Source organism: Urocitellus parryii, chromosome 7 (assembly GCF_045843805.1).
Source record: "Urocitellus parryii isolate mUroPar1 chromosome 7, mUroPar1.hap1, whole genome shotgun sequence".
Classification (NCBI taxonomy): Eukaryota; Metazoa; Chordata; class Mammalia; order Rodentia; family Sciuridae; genus Urocitellus; species Urocitellus parryii.
In genome coordinates this window covers 36,905,873-36,925,834 of record NC_135537.1, presented here as the reverse complement: position 1 = coordinate 36,925,834, position 19,962 = coordinate 36,905,873, and the positions used below count along the sequence as shown (strand labels likewise).

The 19,962-nt window shown below is 33.2% G+C and overlaps 1 protein-coding gene across 1 annotated transcript in view; it reads left to right on the top strand.

Moving 5' to 3' along the window:
• Positions 1 to 19,962, top strand: part of Vps13b (vacuolar protein sorting 13 homolog B) — a 720,349-nt gene that overhangs the window by 415,707 nt on the left and 284,680 nt on the right. The window contains exon 30 of the mRNA XM_077801386.1: positions 7,536 to 7,647. Coding sequence (XP_077657512.1) covers positions 7,536 to 7,647 — 112 coding nt within the window. The remainder of the gene's footprint in view (positions 1 to 7,535; positions 7,648 to 19,962) is intronic.

Sequence of the window (19,962 nt, the reverse complement as noted above, 5' to 3'; positions counted from 1 at the left end):
GTTTACATTGAAGTTAGAGGTTTAAAAAAAGAAAAATATACATATTTTTTACACACAATAATTCTTTCAGGACCACAGTTTACAAGTTAGAATAACATTTCCTTGTAACCATAGAAGAGACATGGACATAAAAGTTTGCTGAGGTTATCAAATCATTTTTTGATTTTGCAGCTGAAAATTTGAGCAAAATTAACCATGGAAACAGAAGTAAATATGACTTTAAGTAGAAAATTTATCATTATTTTGATAAAAGATTCTAGGATAGTCCATTAATTAAAAAACTAGAGCATCAGGTTGCAGTATGTGTAGGTATTTTTCATTAAACTAAAATTATAGAAATTTTATATTTAGAGAAAAAAATTATCTGTATTATAAAAATCCTAAATATAATATTTGCAATGATTGATGGTATTGTTATTATTTAGTGCTGGGGATTGAACCCAGGAGTATTTAGCCACTGAGCCACACACCTAGCCTTTTTTATTTTTTATTTAGAGACAGGATCTCCCTAAGTTGCTTAAGGCCTTGCTAATTTGCTGAGGCTGGCTTGGAACCTATGATCCTTGTGCTCAAGCTTCCCAAATCGCTGGGAGTACAGGCATTTGCCACCATGCCCAGATGAGGTTATTACTTTTTATAAATGTCTCTCTGGTTGATATAAAACATTCATTTTCCTAGTTTGAGTTAGTTCTTACATTTTGTTTACAATCAGATGTTAGTAAGCTTTTAGATCTCTGAAAATTTCTCACAGTTTATATTTTTTGTTCTCCATTCCATAGTTGTATAAATTTCAGGTGAACATAAATAACTGGTAAGCTCAAAATTTTATTCAAACAAGAAAAAAAATATATTGGGGTAAGGGTTTGTTATGAGAAAGACATGGAAACACTGTCAAAGAAACTGAGAAAATAGTGAGAGGCATAGAGACAGAAAAGGAAGTAAGGCAACATATTAATTGTATTACTTTTTTTATAAAAATATAAATGTTCATGATTTACAAGTGATCCTCAATTTTATGATTTGTTTGATTTCTGAATAATAATTTCATGCTAATTGACTCTAAATTGAATCCTTTTTCCCATAGTATGTCTTGCAATGTTTTAATTTATATTTTCTCTCCTTTTTATTCTTTTTTTGTTCTGGGGATTAAACAAAGGGCCTCACATATGCTACGCACATAGTCTACCACTGTTCTACCCTACCTCCATAGGATTTCTTTCCTAGAAACTCTTTTCACACTACAAATCACCAATATTGTTCACAAACATACGTGTTGAAATATAAACCAAATGCATATGTTTCATTATCCATTTATTTAATTTTAAAACTGGGCCAATAATACAAAACAGTAAGTTGATTTTTCTGCATGACCCAGCTTGGCTGAGATTTTTAATATATGGTTCCAGTTGTATTTTTACTGGTAAATCTTCCTGAATTAGATATGGCTATTCTTCAATGTGGACATTTCATCTATATCCAAAATTTGCTCAGTTTCTTAAGATATTTTATATAGTTGATGTGATGTACTGAATAATTCTTTAAAATCTTCAGTGTTTTATAGTGGAGGAGACATTTTCACAATAAACTGCTCTTTTGCTTCAGTTAGATCTTCATTGTGGAGCTCATGTAAATGAGCTTATTGTACAAGATACCTACATGACCAACTTGTCAGTATTTGTCACCACTCTGACATGGTCATCTTTAGAAGGAACTTATGTATAATGATTAATGTTACCTCCTTCCAAGGCAGAGTTTACCTGTAAATAACTATAAAACGTCTTGGCCATTGATTTGTAAACCATTTTTCCCCTCTGTTGTTTTTTTTTTAATGTGTGTGTGTGTGTGTGTGTGTGTGTGTGTGTGTGTTTGTGTGTGTTAAAATATACATAAGATAAAATGTATGTTAACCATTATTAAGTGAATAGTTTCATCATATTAATTACATTTACATTTTGGGCAACCATTACCACTATCCATTTCCAAAATGTTTTTACCACCACAAGATGAAGGTCTGTACTCATTAAGCATTAACTTCCTAAGTCCCTGATAACCTCTAATCTATTTTCTGTTTCTGTGGTTTTGCCAAATCGAGAGATTTAAAGAAATGGAATCATATATTTTTCTTTTTTAAATCTACCTTGTTTTCATAATGTTTTCAGGCTTCACCTAATTTGTAACATATATGAGAATGTCATTTCTTTTGTGCTTACATCATATTGTTTTGTATGGATATATATCACATTTTGTTTATCCATCCATCTGTTGAACACTTGGGTCATTTCTACCTTTTCATTGGCTAATTGGAGTAATTCTGCTATGAACACTGACATTCAAGTGTCTATGGGAATCCTTGTTTTCAGTTCTTGTAAGCTTATACCCAAGAGAGGAATTTTTGGATCATATGATAATTCTATGTTCAAAATCTATATTTTTGAGGAACCACCAATCTGTGTGGCAGTTTAAATGCAGCAAAATTCATTCTATTCTCTGACATGTGAGTGTCAGCAGGAAAAGCATGGAACCCCAATCCTAGCAGTTGTGGTAGTAGCCCCTCTATGCTGGGCATTTCATGGTGAGGCAGAGGTCAGAAGTTCATAGTTTAACTCCAGTTTTATTTTTCTGTCATACTTATCCAAGGCTTATTGAAACAGGTTATGTACTTCATTGTTATAATTGTGTATATGTCAGAAGAAATAGGAATATAAGTAAAGGAAAGAAACCAACTTTATTTCCTCTATGTTTTATTTAATTTTGTTTTTTGTTTTTTACTTACTATGTTCTAATCATTATTTAATGCTACATATCACATAATTTTTATTTTTGTTGGTTTTAAATTTTCATTGGACTGGTATAACTAGTGTAATTATAAATTAATTGTAATTGCAAAAATAATTCTGGATTTTGGCCTTGTTATTTTTAACCTTTTTTTTTATTTCCCCCCACACTTTTTTTTTTTTTTTTTTTTTGGTGTCAGTTGTGGTGAGGTTTTTGTTGTATAATTCCAGGGTTCCAATGCCTAAGTAGTTCCTAATGTCACCTTAAATAAGACCATATGAGATGGGGAATGTGGATATCTTTAGAATATGTAATCTCTCACATTTTTCTATGTAATTTTAGATAAATCCTTTGCTATATGAATATTTTTGTCATATATACAACATTTAAGTATTGGTACTTTTTATAGTTTGCATACCTATTGAATAAATTTCTAGAAAAATGAAGGATCAAAAGGTACATGCCTTTAAATTGCTAAGAGATATCACATCTTTTCGCCATTAATAATAATACCTTCATGTGTATTGAGCCTTTTTTCTAGCATATGTATTGTAAATATCTTTACCTTTTGGTTTGTGTCCTCTGTGTGTGCATCTCTATGTGTATCTGTACACATATATATCTATTTACACTTATACCTATGTCCATATTTAGCTGAAATGCTATAAATGGTCATAGGCTTGTCCTGAAAATAGAAACATAACAATGCTTGCCAAATATTGAAATATTTGTATATATTGTTCATTTTTTGATACTTTATCTCTTTGTATTGCTACTCTTAATTCATAAGCACATATTTCATTCATGAAAATGGAAATGGAAATTTTTTCATTTATGTAAAATTGATAGGCTATTCACTACTTTTAACCATTTCAAATTATAGAAAAAAAAAATTTTAGAAAAGGCCCTGTGTGCTGTCATTCATGCTTGTAATCCCAGTGTCTCAGAAGACTGAGGCAGGAGGATGGCAAGTTGGGGTCAGCCTGAGCAATTTAGTGAGACTCTTTAACATAAAAACTAAAAAGGGCTGTGGTTGTGTCTCAGTGGAAGGGATTAGCCTGGCATGTGTAGGATCCTGGGTTCAACTCCTAATAATGAAAAAAAAATTCTTTTTAAATATATTCTATGTGGTGAATTGGATATTTCCATTTAACACATTTTTAGACTATAATGTAACTGTAGAAGTCATGAAAGAAGACGCAGTTCCATTAGAATAAATATCATCAGTTAAATGATTAATAAAATAGAATCAAGAGAATATTATTCATTTTATTATAGAAATGTTTTGAAAGGAAGTTTGAATAATATTTTTATCAAATTAAAGAAATTGAGAATGTATGTATAAATTGTCATAACATGTGATAGTATAAGTAAACATTGCTACACTATACTTTCCACAGACATTTTATTATAACAATACCACAGAGTAATCTGTGCTTATACTGATGAATAACCTGGGCCACAGATGATTCATAAACTAATTTTTCCTTTAATATGCATAATTTTCATTAGATTGCACATTTATTCAATCTTCTGTCTTAACTGCTAACATGGCATTAACTAATTGAAACTTTTTGTTAATGACTTTCTGTAGGGCTATCATAATAGTTATGGCTTTATAAAGCTATGGAATTATGCAGTGACAATTTCAAATACTCTTAACTTTAGATGTTTTATTATATTTAATATTTATATTGAGAATCTTAAAAAAAATGTTAAAATCTCCAAACACTTTCATTTCATGTTTGACTTTAAAAAGAGTAGTCATGGGGCTGGGGTTGTGGCTCAGTGGTAGAATACTTCCCCAGCATGTGTGAGGCACTGGGTTCAATTCTCAGCACCTCATATAAATAAATAAAATAAAGGTCCATTTACAACTAAAATTTATTTTTTAAAAAAGAGTACTTATAAACAGTAGTCTTACATTATCTGCAATTGCATGAAAATTCAGTTTTTTACCTAAACTTTTTTTTAAAACTTTTTTTTAGTTGTAGGTGAACACAATACCTTTATTTTATTTATTTTATTTTTATGTGGTACTGAGGATCAAACTCAGTACTTCACATGTGCTAGGCATGTGCTCTATCACTGAGCTACAACTTTATCTAAACTTTTGATTACTGATGCAAGCTCAGGATTTCGTAGTTGTTTATATTCTATTTGTTTGCAACACACTTTTAACATCTGTGCATCGACATGCATACACATACGTGTACATACACTCTTGTCTCCCAAAAAGATAAAATCTTTTAGATTTAGAACTATTGGTATGTTAATATAAAACTTTTAAATTATAATTGAAATTCAATTAATGATGAAAATATATTTAACATTATAATAATTTAGAGAAGTGATATTGAAAATCTGGTTTCAACCTCAATATTGTTTGCATTATGTGCAATTATTATCAAGATTCTAGATCTACAGGTGTTTCACTTCCAGCTTAAACTTTTTATTTTAGAATAGATGACTGTGTTTTGGATCTAGTATGTCTTCTGTGGTGATAAGTTCCTCATTAGGCTCAGTTTTTTAAAATGCAGTTAAAGAAAGAAGATGTTTATTTTCACGTTGAAAATGCTTTAAGAGAAAACATTTCCTCAAATGGCCCAACTGTTAAATGCAAGTTAAATAAACCAAAAAAGGGAAGCTTGTTTTTCTTATTTTCTAGCTATAAAGTAGCTGAAAAAATGACTCAAGGCATTGTCTTGAATAAGAACATTTTTAATTTTTTTATATATCAATGAAGTATTTTGATAAACTGAATATTTTAATAAAATCATAATTTAATCTTATTTATGAATAATATCCATTGAATACCTTTATACACGTACACCCATACATAGGTGTGTGCCTATTTGTGTGTACATGCAGGTGTGTGTTTGTGTATATATGTGTGTGTGTATAAAATAACTTCATAATATAATTTACTGAGAACACTTTTGGCTCTAACAGAAACAGAATTTTGTTCTTGGATCTGGCTTTGTATGTAACACCAAGTACGTCATTTTTCTTCCATATGTACCTCATTTACTGCAGTGTTTCTGTTACAATTCAGACTTCATGTGGTAAGTAGTATCTGTAGCCTGGAAGAACAGTTAGCAAGTACACTAATTGCACTTTTGAGGAATGGTCTATTCTCCAGGATTACTACTTATTGATTTAATTGTTGCCTGCTGCTTAATCAGAAGTTTTTACCCACATGGAACTATTTGATAAGCTTGGCATAAAATGCAAGATCTGTGAAATGTAAACAATGTTCATTATATGAGGACCTATAATCAAGACAGACTTCGAGACATTTGAAAAAACTGCAGCTGCATAAGAAGTAGTTTTGTTTGATCTTTCTTTGCATTGGACATTGAAAAATATTATCGTGATTGTAGCATCCACATGCTAATATTTATGATGATAGTTCATCTCTTTTTCTTCCTTTTGCTATCCTTCCACCTCCTAACCTTTCTACTGTTTTACCTACTTCCATTTCCTTCATTGTCATCTTATTCTGGCTCCTTATTTTCCTTGCTGAATATCTTTCTTCTTATTTTTTCTGATTTTCTTAATTTCAACTTTCTTTTTTTGGACTAATTTAATTCAGACCCTACCAAGTGTACTGCCGAAGCAGCTGGAAATAATCTCCTTGCTTTTGCATTCCTTGGGCACCACAGTTGGGAAATATGGATTGTATGCTTTTGTAAGGCATGTTCTGTTCAGAATATTCCTGAAGTCTTGCAGCCATTCCTTTTTTATTCTGTTTGCAGCAGATGATAGTTCCTTCAGAGAAATTATAAGTTTCAATAAATTTTTGCTTCTAAAACTTAAAATTTATATAACATTAACAAATTTAAATAATGTTTAAACCTACTGCAGTGAAGTTGTCTGTTGGAAAATAGTTAAATTTAATGACTAAGTCCATCAAGAACCCCTATCCATCCCAGATAGTCCTTAGAGAACTCATTGAATCCAGTGAGAAAAGTGTTGAATTTCATGAGATGAGATGAAATGATATTTTTTATTCAGTACAAAGAATTAGAATTCATGTATCCATTTACTTTTTTATATTTCTGAGATTAGGAGGTTGAAGTTTTAAACAGGTGTGATATTACTATTTCTCAAACATTTGCACAGTAGAAATCATTAAAATTAAAATTATTTATGCCTAACATAAAAAGTTGAAATGTTGTCTCATGTTAAATAGCTGGTTGCTCTTTTTCATCTTCAATATTACAGCCATCATAGTTCTCTTGGATTTTCTGACTTTTTAGAGTGTGAGGTGCTATACTATATGTGTGTGAGAGTGCATTTTGTATTTAATTTTAATTACTAATTGTGTAAATTAAAATGTGTTTGAGAATGTGTTACTTCATTGATATCTTTTATCTTTTAATAGGTCTTCTTTTAATAGGTCTGTAGACAATAATAGAGTGTTAAAACCTAGGACTCAAAATCTATTGGGAGAAAGATGGAGATTGTGATATTAGATAAATCTATGACTTCAGTATTACTTAATATTATTATGTATTTAATGTTGGGGTAGAGTTGCTTGTTTTTTCATTGTTATTTCATGTATTTTATTCAAAGTGGGATCTGAAAAAAATAGTTAAGAAAAGCATCAAATATTTTTAGAATCAACATTATTTTTTACTTTTGTTTTTCTTGGTCTATTGATCATGCCTTCATGTTTCTGTATTCCATTCCCTCAAACATTTCTCCTTGTGTATAGTTATGCACAGACCCACAGTGTATTTGTCCATTTCTTGCAGTCAATCAAGCAGCAAAGGAAGACACAGTGGTTTTGAAGATTGGTTCTGTTGCCATGGCTCCCCAGGCTGACAATCCCCTCGGCCGATCTGTCCTCAGGAAAGATATTTACCAGTAAGTTTATTCTGCAACAGTTTCTGCAAAGTTCAATGATCAATAAAACTTGCTAAGTGTGGCCTGCCTGTAGAAATACTTTTCATTCAGGATCTTTTGATATTTAAAACCAGGTTTTTCTGATTTTCTTCAGTTGTGGGTTTTTAAATTTATTCAGACAAATCAAGTATTTATGTGAAGTGTTGATGAATAACAGAATGTAAGTACCAAGTCATCATAAAGCTAAAGAAGTATACCTTGGAAAATTCTAGCAGACTTCAAATTTGACCAAATCTCTATTCACATAAGAAAACGACATCCTCTCTAGAACCACTGCATCCTACTGTAGTCAAGTTGTATCAAAGTGTAACATTTTCCTAACTTAAATGTAAGCTGTTATTTGAAATGTAGTTCTGTGTATGTCATATGGATCAAAGCTGTACAGTAAAGAAAACTTCTAAGGAGAAATTTCACAGTAAACTCTGTGAAAATGCCATGCTCTGGACTTTGTCAATGAGAATTTGCAAACCTCACCAAGCATATATAGACAACTAAACTGGTGAACATATGTAATCAACATGATAAAAAATAATATATGATTCGTACTGAAGTTGGCACTGCTGCAGACATAAACAGTTACACATAATACCAAGTGAGAAAAGTCACAGAAATACAGATGAACAAGTATCTTATTCTTCCTGCTGGTCTGTTTTTCAGATGTTGGGTCTGACTTTTTAAAAATGTAAATTCCTACTGTTCTCCAGTAAATGTTCCTAGGAAAAGATTCTAATTTTGTTAATACATTTACCACCCACATGGTAACATTCAGTTTTACTTTAAATTGATAGAAGAATTGTATTTCTAAAGTTTCTCTGATATCGGAGTTGAGAATATTTCCTTTGACTTTTATGTCAGGTCTTTTCCTTTGCTAATTTTTTCTTCATAGCTTATAGTATTCATGTCTTAAATGAGTTTTTATATAGTTATGCTTATATAAAATCTAAGTATGTCAGAACTGAAGGAAACCTTAGGAATTATCTGATCCATCTTCATTAGTATTTTACAGATTAGGAAACTGTGTATCCAAAAAATTTGTCTCTAGTTAATTGGTGATAGAGCCAAGTTTTATAACTATTGTTAACTCCTTTAGAGTTGAAGGAGAGAATTATAGTAGAACATAAATTCGGGTGCAAATTCTTTAATCGTCTAAGGTTTAGAAATTCTGTCCAGTGGTTTTTTCGGGTTTGTTTGTTTGTTTGTTTGTTTGTTTGTTTGTTTCACACTTCAGGCAGGAATAAATTGAGCTCAGAGTCCAGCTTTACTTTTCAGTTTTTTTTTTTTTTTTTTATTGTTGTTTTGTTTTGTTTTTGTTCCAGGAGTGCCTAACCACATTCCAGCCCTTTTTTCATGTTTGTGACAGAGTCTCACTAAGTTGCCTAGGGCCTTGCTAAGTTGCTGATGCTGGCTTTGAACTTGAGATCCTTCTGCTTCAGCCTCCCTAGCTACTGGGATTACAGATGTGTACCACCACACCCAGCCAGCTTTACTTTTTATGGAAGAAATGTGTTTTTTATTAAAAAATCCCATTACTATTAACAAAGTGAAACACTTTCAAGCTCTCACATGAATTTTTATCTTTACTTGTTTTGAATTCAATTTGTATTTTGTGAGATGATTCCTTTACATTTTCTTTCTGTCTCTCTGACACTTCTTTTCTATTTTCCTACGGGTCTTCCTAAACAGTCCGTTTATTGTTAATGTCTCTCAGAACTTCCATTTATCCCATCTTGCCCATTTCTTCTTGGATGAGTCCTTCTGCTCTCCTGGCTGAGAAGAAATTGAATTCTAAACATGTATACTAACTCTGAAATGCTGCTGTAGTCCCTGGTTAGAATGTCAAACATAAAATTCTGGGTATTATATGCCATACTCTATAGTTTTCCCTTGAAAGTTCACATTCCAAAGTCTTTTCTAAATAACTAATCTTTAGCCCAGTGTGGTGGTACATGCCTATAATGGGAGGCTGAGCCAGGAGGATCTCAAGTTCAAAGCCAGCCTCAGCAATGTCAAGGCACTAAGCAACTCAGGGAAATCCTATCTCTAAAGAAGAGCCAAAATAGGGCTAGGGTGCTTGAGTGCCCCCCCCTAAAAAATTAATAACTAAAGTATAGAAAGTATTCACATAGGAGTTCATGAAAACATTTCAAGATCTCATTGAAATACTGTAGCAACATGAAAAGAGGGTTAGAGCATGATGCCACAAACCTATAATCATTGTGACTTGGATTAAGACAGGAGAATCGCAAGGTCGAGGACAGTTTCAACCACTTAGCAGGACTCTGTCTCAAAATTAAAAAAAAAAAAAAAAAGTGGTGTGAGGATGTAGCTTAGTTGTAAAGTCCTCCTAGGTTCAATTCCTAGTATAAAAAAAGCAAAACTAGAAACCTCAGTGGAATGAAGTAATCAGAGTAGAAGTATCTCGGATTATACAGGTGTGCAAACACCGAAAGACCTGCATCCTAGGACTGCTCTTATGGTATTTATTAACAATGAAATCTTGATAGACCGATGTAAAAGTCCATATATTGTATGAAGTATTTAGAATGGACAGATCCATGAATACAGAAAGTAGATAAATTTGGAGGTCTAGACACTTCTTTAAACTATGACAAAGTGACAGTAATCAAGGTACGTGATACTGGCATAAGGATAGACATTTAGATCAGTGAATTTATTTAATTGGGAGATTAGAAATAAACCATCACATTAATTTTTTGGTGTTTTATAAAGGTACCAAGATAATTCACTGGTGAACAGTATTCATTTCAATTAATTGTTCCTGTAGTACTGAATATCACTTTTATGGAAGAAATGTGTTTTATATTAAAACATCTTCCCCATCATAACTAGAAATTAATTCAGGCATTAGAGATCTTTGATCATATCCAGAAATTAACTTAGGCATTAGATGTAAGAGCCATCATCCTAATGCTTATAGAACAACTAGGAGTAAATGTTTGTTATCTTGATTAGAGAATGGCTTCTTAAACATGACATCCAAAGCAGAAGTCACAAAAGAAAAACTAAAGAAGACTTTATCAAAATTCCAAACTTTTATGTGGCTTTTCCATTTTCACTGTCAAGAAAGTAAAAATGTAAAGAATGGGTGAAAATATTTACAAATCATATATCTGTTAAGAGGCTCCTGTCATAATGAACTCTTAAAACTCACTGATTTAAAAAGAAACCAATTTTAAAATGGTCAAAGCATTTGAATAGATGTAGATGAAAATGTAAATATGACTAATAAGCACATATTAAGATGTTCAACACTACTAATCGTTAGAGGAAATGCCAAATCAAAACCACAACAGTCAGGTTGTCAGTAATCAAAAAGACAACAAATGTGGAGAAGTTAAAACTATAGGGGATATAAGAAAAACCCAAAATGTTTTTTTTCTACCTTCACACATTCAGGATTATACCCAATACAACATTTCTCTCTCTCTCCCCGTCCCTCCCTCCCTCCGTGTCTCTCTCTCTCTCTCTCTCTCTCTCTCTCTCTCTCTCTCTCTCTCTCTCTCTCTCACTAGGGATTGAACTCAGAGATACTCAACCACTGAACCACATACCCAGCCCTATTTTGTATTTTATTTAGACACAGTCTCACTGAATTGCTAAGCACCTCACCATTGCTGAGGCTGGCTTTGAACTCAAGATCCTCCTGGCTCAGCCTCCCAAGCCACTGGGATTATAGATGTATGCTACCACGCCCATTTTCAATGCAACATTTATGGCATCAGGTTCCTGTGATATTATGAAAAATATCTTTGGTAATTGTCCCCATTTCCTGATCCATAGCTCCTAAAACCCTTGAAGTCTCCAGAGTGATAAAATTACCTTTTGAATATTAGCAAGATGACTGGTGGCTGGGGAACAACTGGTCACAAGAAAGACCAGGGTATAATCAAAGAGTTGAGATTTTAAGTCTCCCTCCCCTGCCTCCAGGGAGAGGAGAAGGGCTGAAAGTTGAGATTTCATCAATGACCATTGTTGTAATCAATTATGTTTATGTAACAAAGCCTCAGTAAAATCCTCAAAAGAAAGAGTTTGGGTGAGCTTTTGGATTTCTGAGCACAGGAGTACCTGGAGGGTAGTGATATACCTATACAAGCCCTTCCAACATACTTTGCCCTATGCATCTTTTCCATCTGGCTGCTATCCTTATCCTTTGTGATAATCCCTTATAATAAATAGGTATTTCTCTCAGTTCTATGAGCAGCTTTAGTAAATTAATAAAACCTGAGGAGAACAGGATATAGCAACCCTGGTTTATAGGCATTACATAAGAAGCACAGATCACAACCTGAAGCTTTTCAGTTGGAATCTAAAAAGAAGAGGAACAGTCTTGTGTGATTAATGCTAACCTGTGGGATCTGATGTTATCACCAGGGAGATACTTTCAGAATTGAGTTAAATTATGCCATAACATGACTTAACCTTGGAATCATTGTGCAAAGTGAAAAATGATTTAAAAAACCACTTAGAGTCCATTTAGATAAAATGTCCAGAGTAAATAAATCCATAGAAATTAAAAGTAGGATCGCACTTTCTAGAAGTTGAAAGGGAGAGGAGAGTGACTACTAATGGGCATCAGATTTCTTTTGGGGGTGAGGAAGATGTTCTGGAATTAGATATTAGTAATATAATGAGCTGTACATAGCAAGAGCACAGTGAGAATATAAAAAATCCACCTTAAATGGTTCAATTTTGTGGAATATCAGTTATGTCTCAATAAAGCTCATTTTAGAAAAATGTCATAGATTGGTATCATCAAGTGGTCCAATGGCATTAATTGCAGAGGGAATTTCGCTTCCTAGACAGGTGAAGGTGGAGTGTTCTTTTCAACTCTCCTAGTATTTGACTCTCTGTGTATACGTAGAGGGATTCTGTTGCGGAAGGAGAAACCAGGGGGCATTTATCAATCATGTGGGCAAGAGTAACAAATTTGCATCTTGAAGAGGTTCAGACATACAGCTTGTCCTTCACAGTATATTTTCTGAGAGGGAGTGCTGGCAAAAAGAAATAGAATCTCTCTAAGTTTTATATTCCTTAAAGAGAAAGCAACACTCAAGACTACTGTCCAGTACAGTAGCCACTAGCCATATGGGGCTATTCTGCCTTTAAAATGTGGCTAGTCAAAATTAAGGTGTTTTATAAGCAAAAAATATACAGCAAAATTTGAAAATGTATGAGAAAAACTAAAATACCTCAATATTCTATATATTCACTGTTAATTGCAATAATAGTATTATAGGTATATTGAGTGAAATACCCTTTAACAACTTTTTGCATTTAATTTTTTTTCTCTGTTGGCATTTGAAATTTTTGATTTTATACATTACTCACATTTGCAATTTGTTTTATATTTCCATTGAATGGGGCCACAATATAGGAAGACGTCTACATAAACACTAGCTAAGTCTTGTCCTTGAGATATCTGAAATCAACCTGAATTGAATACACCTAAAGTTGACAATCCATCTCAGTTCCTGATTGGATAAAATCTATCCACTCTTTATCTAATCTGCTTGGCAGGAAAGGTATGCCTTCTATGGGTGGTAATGGGACAAATAATGATGACTTTAGTGTCCTTAATGTTTCTTGGAGTGGGGAGTGTACCATGGATTGAAATCAGAGGAAGTTAACCATTAAGCCACATCCCCAGCCCTATTTTGTGTTTTATTTAGAGATGGGGTCTTTCTGAGTTGCTTATCGCCCAGCTTTTGCTGAGGCTTGCTTTGAACTCGAGATCCTCTTGCCTCAGCCTCCGGAGTTGCTGAGATTACAAGTGTACACCACTGCACCCAGCTCTTAATGTTTTTTTTTAATAAATGGTATTTGATACATGTTTTTAAAAATTGTAAGATATCCAAGAAGCAGGAAAAATGATTCATTATCAGGAAACAAATTAGCTAAAAGAAAAAAACCAATTGGTGACTTAGAAATTGGAATTAGTAGACAGGCATTTGAAATAATTGGTAGCATTATTTTAAAGAAAAAATGTCAAAAATAGAGAATTTTAGAAATATAAACTCTATCTTCTAAATTATCCTAAAACTAAAAAAAATTCAGTATCTGAAATGTAAGGACTCAGTTGGGAGGCTTAACTGCAGATGGGCAAAGCAGAAGATAAAAGGAGTCAACTTGGAGATAGATGAATATAAATTATCCAAACTGAAGCACCTGGTAGAACAAGGAATGGAAAAGAAGGAAAGGAAAAAGGAAACAGAACAAACTGAAGGACATACCAGGCGCTGTCAAAAGATATAACTTGTATAATGAGTACAAGAAATAGAAGAAAGTTTGGAAAAAAAAGAAATAAAGAGATAATTTTTGAGATTTCCAAAATTAAATCATCAATTAGTGATGCAAGAAGCCCATTACTGTATATTCAATCCAAGCAAACCAAGTGCAAAGAAAACTGCAGCTGGGCATGCCATGGCCAATTACTGAACATTAGAGACTCCTCCCTGATCAGCTATGGGAGGAGGCTGAGGGAAGAAAGGGAGGATGCAACCTCTTCTGCCTCCCCCAAAGGAAAATTCAAGGTCTAAGGCAATACTCCCTTGAGAGAGAAGTTTTTATCTTTAAGAAATGTTGAAATTTTGATTACTTAAAAAAAAAAGAGAGAGAAATCTGAAACAGAAATTAAAAAAAGATTTTCTAACTTTGAGGGAACAGTAGTAACGCTGGAATAACTGAAGACCTTAAATTTGAAGAAGAGAAAATTCCTAGGTAACATGATTACCTTCTTTAAATATGTGGCCTATCATGTGTTATAGGGAGTAGTTTCATGCCTTTTAAAGCTGAGAACAGACCTAGGATCAATAAATCAGCAGATTTAACAATGACACTAATTATAGTTCAATAGAATGAAGATCTTTCAAAATGTGAAAGTCTAATAATGCCTGGAGCTATTCATTATTTGTTCATTCAACAATTATTTATTGGGAGTCTTATTTCCATCAGGCTCACTTCTAGATATTAGGCAAACATTATTGAACATAGTCTAATGAGGAAGCAAGACAGTTGAAAATTAACAAACAAGTTACATTATGTATTAGAATGCAGTATGTGTTTTGTAGGGAACAAAGCAGGTAAGGGGATAAGGAGTAGGTATTTACAGGTTTCAGCGTGGCTCAGAGGACACCTTACTGAGAAAGCACAGGATCCGGGAGCAAGAATGTATGTACGAATCTACTGGTGTGAATGTATAAAATAAAGCAGTGTGTGCTAGGGAAGTTTCATAGGCTGTGAGGGAAAAAAAATGTGGAGGAATCATAGGCTGTTGTGAGGACTTTGGCTATTTGAGAAAGTTTTGATTGTGATGGGAAAACCATCCACACACAAAAGAGATTTTAATTAATGTTTCTTGTTATTTACTGAATATCTGCTTGCAGAAATAAATGACGGGGTCATCAACAGGTACTAAAGATACACATTTTTTGAAGAAAGGTTATATTTTTTTTAAAAAGTCGCAGTTCAGAAGAATAAATGGTATTCAACACTAAAATAGACTTGTTAAGGATATTTTTGCTACTTGAGTTAACTGAATGTGTGATATGAAATTCTTTTTATTATTGAGAAGTGATTTCCTCATCAAATAGTAAATCCTCAGAGAGTTTGAGCACAGAAGGAATATGATCCAGTTTGTATTTAGGCAGATTACTCAAGCTGACATGTGAAGAATAATAGGCTGGGGCAATGAAGGGCAGGGGTTTGTGCTAGTGCAATAATCCTTGCCGAAGACTATGACAGCTTGGCCCAGGGTGGTGACTGTGGAGATGATGAGAAATGGTCAGATTCTGGAGATAGTTTAGTGATAGAACCAAGAGAATTTGCAGATGAAACACACATGGAGTTTAAGACAAGAAGGGTAATTCACTTGTGTGACTTAAACAACTGGAATGACAAAATTAACTGAGGGAAGGAAAATTGTAGGAGGATTTGGTTTGGGGGTTGGGCACGTGGAAATGACTATATCAGGAGGTAGTGAGCTCTCTATTTTTTTTTAATATTATAATTTATTGAATGAATCAAGCCAAAGTTAATTAAAACCAATTAAAAAGATGCATAACTTCCTTTAAATATTTTACTATATATATATATATATATATATATATATATGTATAAATATATATATATATAAAATTTCTTTTTTTATTGGTTGTTCAAAACATTACAAAGCTCTTGACATATCATATTTCAAACATTAGTTTCAGTGAGTTATGAACTCCCATTTTTACCCCAAATACAGATTGCAGAATCACATCGGTTACACATACACATTTTTACATAATGCCATACTAGTAACTGTTGTATTCTGCTATCTTTCCTATCCTCTACTATCCTCCCTCCCCCCCATCTTCCCTCTATTTTTGAGGCACCAGATGCTTATCAATCACATAGAAAGCCTGAAGGGGGTTATGATTTCTGTTGGATAAAATCAGTGCTTCTTAACTTAATGTGAATATAAGTCCCCTTGGAATCTTGTTAAAATGCAGATTTTGACTTAGGAAAAAGAGGTAAATAGAGAGCCTACATCCTGGGAACAAATTTTTACCCCTCACACCTCAGATAGAGCCCTAATATCCAGAATGTACAAAGAACTAAAAAAATTAAACAGTAAGATAACAAATAACCCAATCAACAAATGGGCCAAGGACCTGAACAGACACTTCTCAGAGGAGGACATACAAGCAATCAACAAGTACATGAAAAAATGCTCACCATCTCTAGCAATCAGAGAAATGCAAATCAAAACCACCCTAAGATACCATCTCACTCCAGTAAGATTGGCAGCCATTATGAAGTCAAACAACAATAAGTGTTGGCGAGGATGTGGGTAAAAGGGTACACTTGTACACTGCTGGTGGGACTGCAAAATGGTGAGGCCAATTTGGAAAGCAGTATGGAGATTCCTGGGAAAGCTGGGAATGGATCCACCATTTGACCCAGCTATCGCCCTTCTCGGACTATTCCCTGAGGACCTTAAAAGAGCGCACTATAGGGATACGGCCACAGCAATGATTATAGCGGCACAATTCACAGTAGCTAGACTGTGGAACCAACCTAGATGCCCTTCAAAAGATGAATGGGTAAAAAAAAATGTGGCATCTATACACAATGGAGTATTATGCAGCACTAAGAAATGACAAAATCATTGAATTTGCAGGGAAATGGATGGCATTAGAGCAGATTATGCTAAGTGAAGTTAGCCAAGCCCTAAAAACCAAATGCCAAATGTCTTCTTTGATATAAGGAGAGCAACTAAAAACAGAGCAGGGAGGAAGAGCATGAGAAAAAGATTAACAGTAAACAAAGACGAATGGGGAGATAGAAAGGGAGAGAGAATGGAAAGCATATGGAAATGGTAGGAGACCTTCAATGATACACAAAATTATAAGAGGTTATGAAGGGCAAGGGGGAGGGGGGAAAAAGGGAGAGAATTGAACAACAGCAGAGGAGGTAGAGAGGGAAGATGGGAGGGGAGGGGAGGGGAATGGGGATAGTAGGGGATAGGAAAGGTAGCAGAATACAACAGTCACTAATATGCCATCATGTAAAAATGTGAGTATGTAACAGATGTGACTCTGCAATCTGTATTTGGGGTAAAAATGGGAGTTCAAAACCCAATTGAGTCAAATGTATGAAAGATGATATATCATGAGCTCTGTAATGTTTTGAACAATCAATAAAAAAAAAATTGAGTTTCCTACATTCTAGGCTTTCTCACTCCTGAACAAGTTTACCCTTTAGTGAATTCCTTTTAACGTCATAGTTTCCATACATTTCCATTTGATAGTGGTTGTTTACTTTGGAATCCATGACCGAAGAAATGTAAAATAATAAAATACTTTTATTAGCTTACTAATACCTTATGTTCATGTGTATATTATTACTCAAAAAAATCTGATCGATCCACTAGAAAACAACAAGACATATGTAACATGTTATTTATTTAGTCTTCATGCACTGTTTAGTCCGTGTGTATGTTGTTTTCGGCTCTTCCCCTAGTCTACTAATCTGCCTAGTTTACAATTGCCAGCGTCTGGACGTGGTCATCTGTATCCTTTTAATTCAAACTGAGATTCTCTTATTCTGTGATATGTTCATCCATTTCTTCACTTACAACATAATTATTTAGACAATCTGGCCTGATAGTTTTCCTTTTATTTTATTCAACTGTTTCTCCTGAGAAATTGTTCAATTTCTTTCCTCAAGCAAAAAGAGAAAGATGGAAAAAGACTATACTGGCAGATTTTCCAAAATTACCTTTGCTAAAGGTGTTCTTTCTTAGGCTAATTTAAGGAAATTAATAGAGATTATGAACAAGAAAGATTAAAGTGCTTAAGTATGTTTGTACTTTAAGCATATTAAAAATTTAATAAATTTGGTTACGGTTCTCATCTAAATGATTTACATATAATTTTTAGACAGTTTACATTATATAGTATCAAGTGTATTATCATCTCTAGCTCTAGTATTAATTATTGTTTCAGTTGAATAATAGAAACATATTTCAGTGAAACCTTTATACCATTTTATGTTGTAACTGTTACAGGAAAATTACACTGGATTTATAATATTTATACTACCTATGCCCTTTTTTTTTTTCCAGTATTGGGAATTGAACCCAGGGGTGCTCTACCTCTGAGCCACATCCCCAGACCTTTTTGTTAAATTTTTTTTTTATTTGTAGATGGACACAATATTTTGTTTATTTATGTTTATGTGGTTCTGGCAGTCGAACCCAGTGCCTCACACATGCAAGGCGAGTGCTCTACCACTGAGCTACAACCCAGCCCCTCCCCAGAACTTTTTGGTTTTGAAACAGGGGCTCCTTAAGTTGCCACTCTGGCCTCAAATTTGCAATCCTCCTGCCCCAGTCTCTCGATTCACAAAAACTACAGGCATGTGTCACTGCTCCCAGCTTCCTGTCTTTTTTTTTCCTGAAAACCTCATTGCCTAGAAGTTGAAATTATTCTAGCTCATGTATACTTTGTTACAAGTTGAATTGCAAAACCAAAGTGATTCACAATTCAACACTACTGTATGAATTCAAATATTTTAGGAGTTTGAACTTTAATATACCCTTCTGAAACATTATTTGATAATTTCAACTCTATGTTCAACACCTGTCATAGTGCTTAATTTTTTACAACAGAAAATCCCTGTCTTTTAACTCAACAGGCATCTTTCTCCCTGATCTGACCTCATACTGTACTTCAAATCTTACCATTTCCTTAAAGTGGTAAATATTTTGTTTAAATAAGTTAAATATTTTGTTTAGCTCAGGTATACTCCTTTTTGTGACTCTAGTTTATGTATACATTTTCAACTTTCCTGAAGTATAGCTTTCTTCCAGTTCAACTTTTCAGGACTTTTTGTTTTGACAAACCTTACATTGATGGAGTTATAGGTCTTAAAATGTTTTTTTCTTTAGTGTTCAACATTTTGTTTATTTTGTTTTATTGCACTGTGGATTGAATCCAGGGGTATTTTACCACTGAGCTATATCCTAGCCTTTTTTATTTTTTATTTTGGGATAAGGTCTCACTAAGTTGCCAAGGTTGGCCTTGAACTTTCTATACTCTTGCCACCATGGCTAACTAACAGTATTTGTACTTTAAAAAATTCTTAAGAATCACATCTGTCCTTGAGTGCCTTATTTAAACCTTATTTCCTTTGGTAAAATCCTTTATAGTCATTTTACTTAGAAGTAGTGTCCCTTTCAGCCTGATGTGGTGGCATGTCCTATAATGTTAAACATATAAACCATTTTAAAAGAATTTTCATCAGAATATGCTTAATATAGCATTAAATCAACAACAACAACAAAAACAGCTCCCTAGCTAATGATTTTGTCATCAAGATTTTTCTCATATTTTTATGTGCTTTGCAGTGAATCATGATATAAGTATTAACATAGATTTATCTGATTAATAAAGTCAGTGTATTTTTGGTTCTTATTTCATTAGAGATATTTTTAAATCATTATAAAACAAATATTTATGAATCTCTTCTCTTTTCCTTAGCATAGATTGCTTATTATTCTATTTGTATCTCAAAATGACAAAAGGAGATACATTAACTCTTAATTTTGTTAATTTATTTCCTCATAGTCCTTGAGTATTTATATCCACAAATTAGCTTTATAGTTTATATTGAAGATAATGTTAACTTTAATATTTAATTTATATTATTTTTTCACATGTATTTTTCATATTCCAAAATTATATTAAAGTTGAATGAATATATTACGAATGTTTC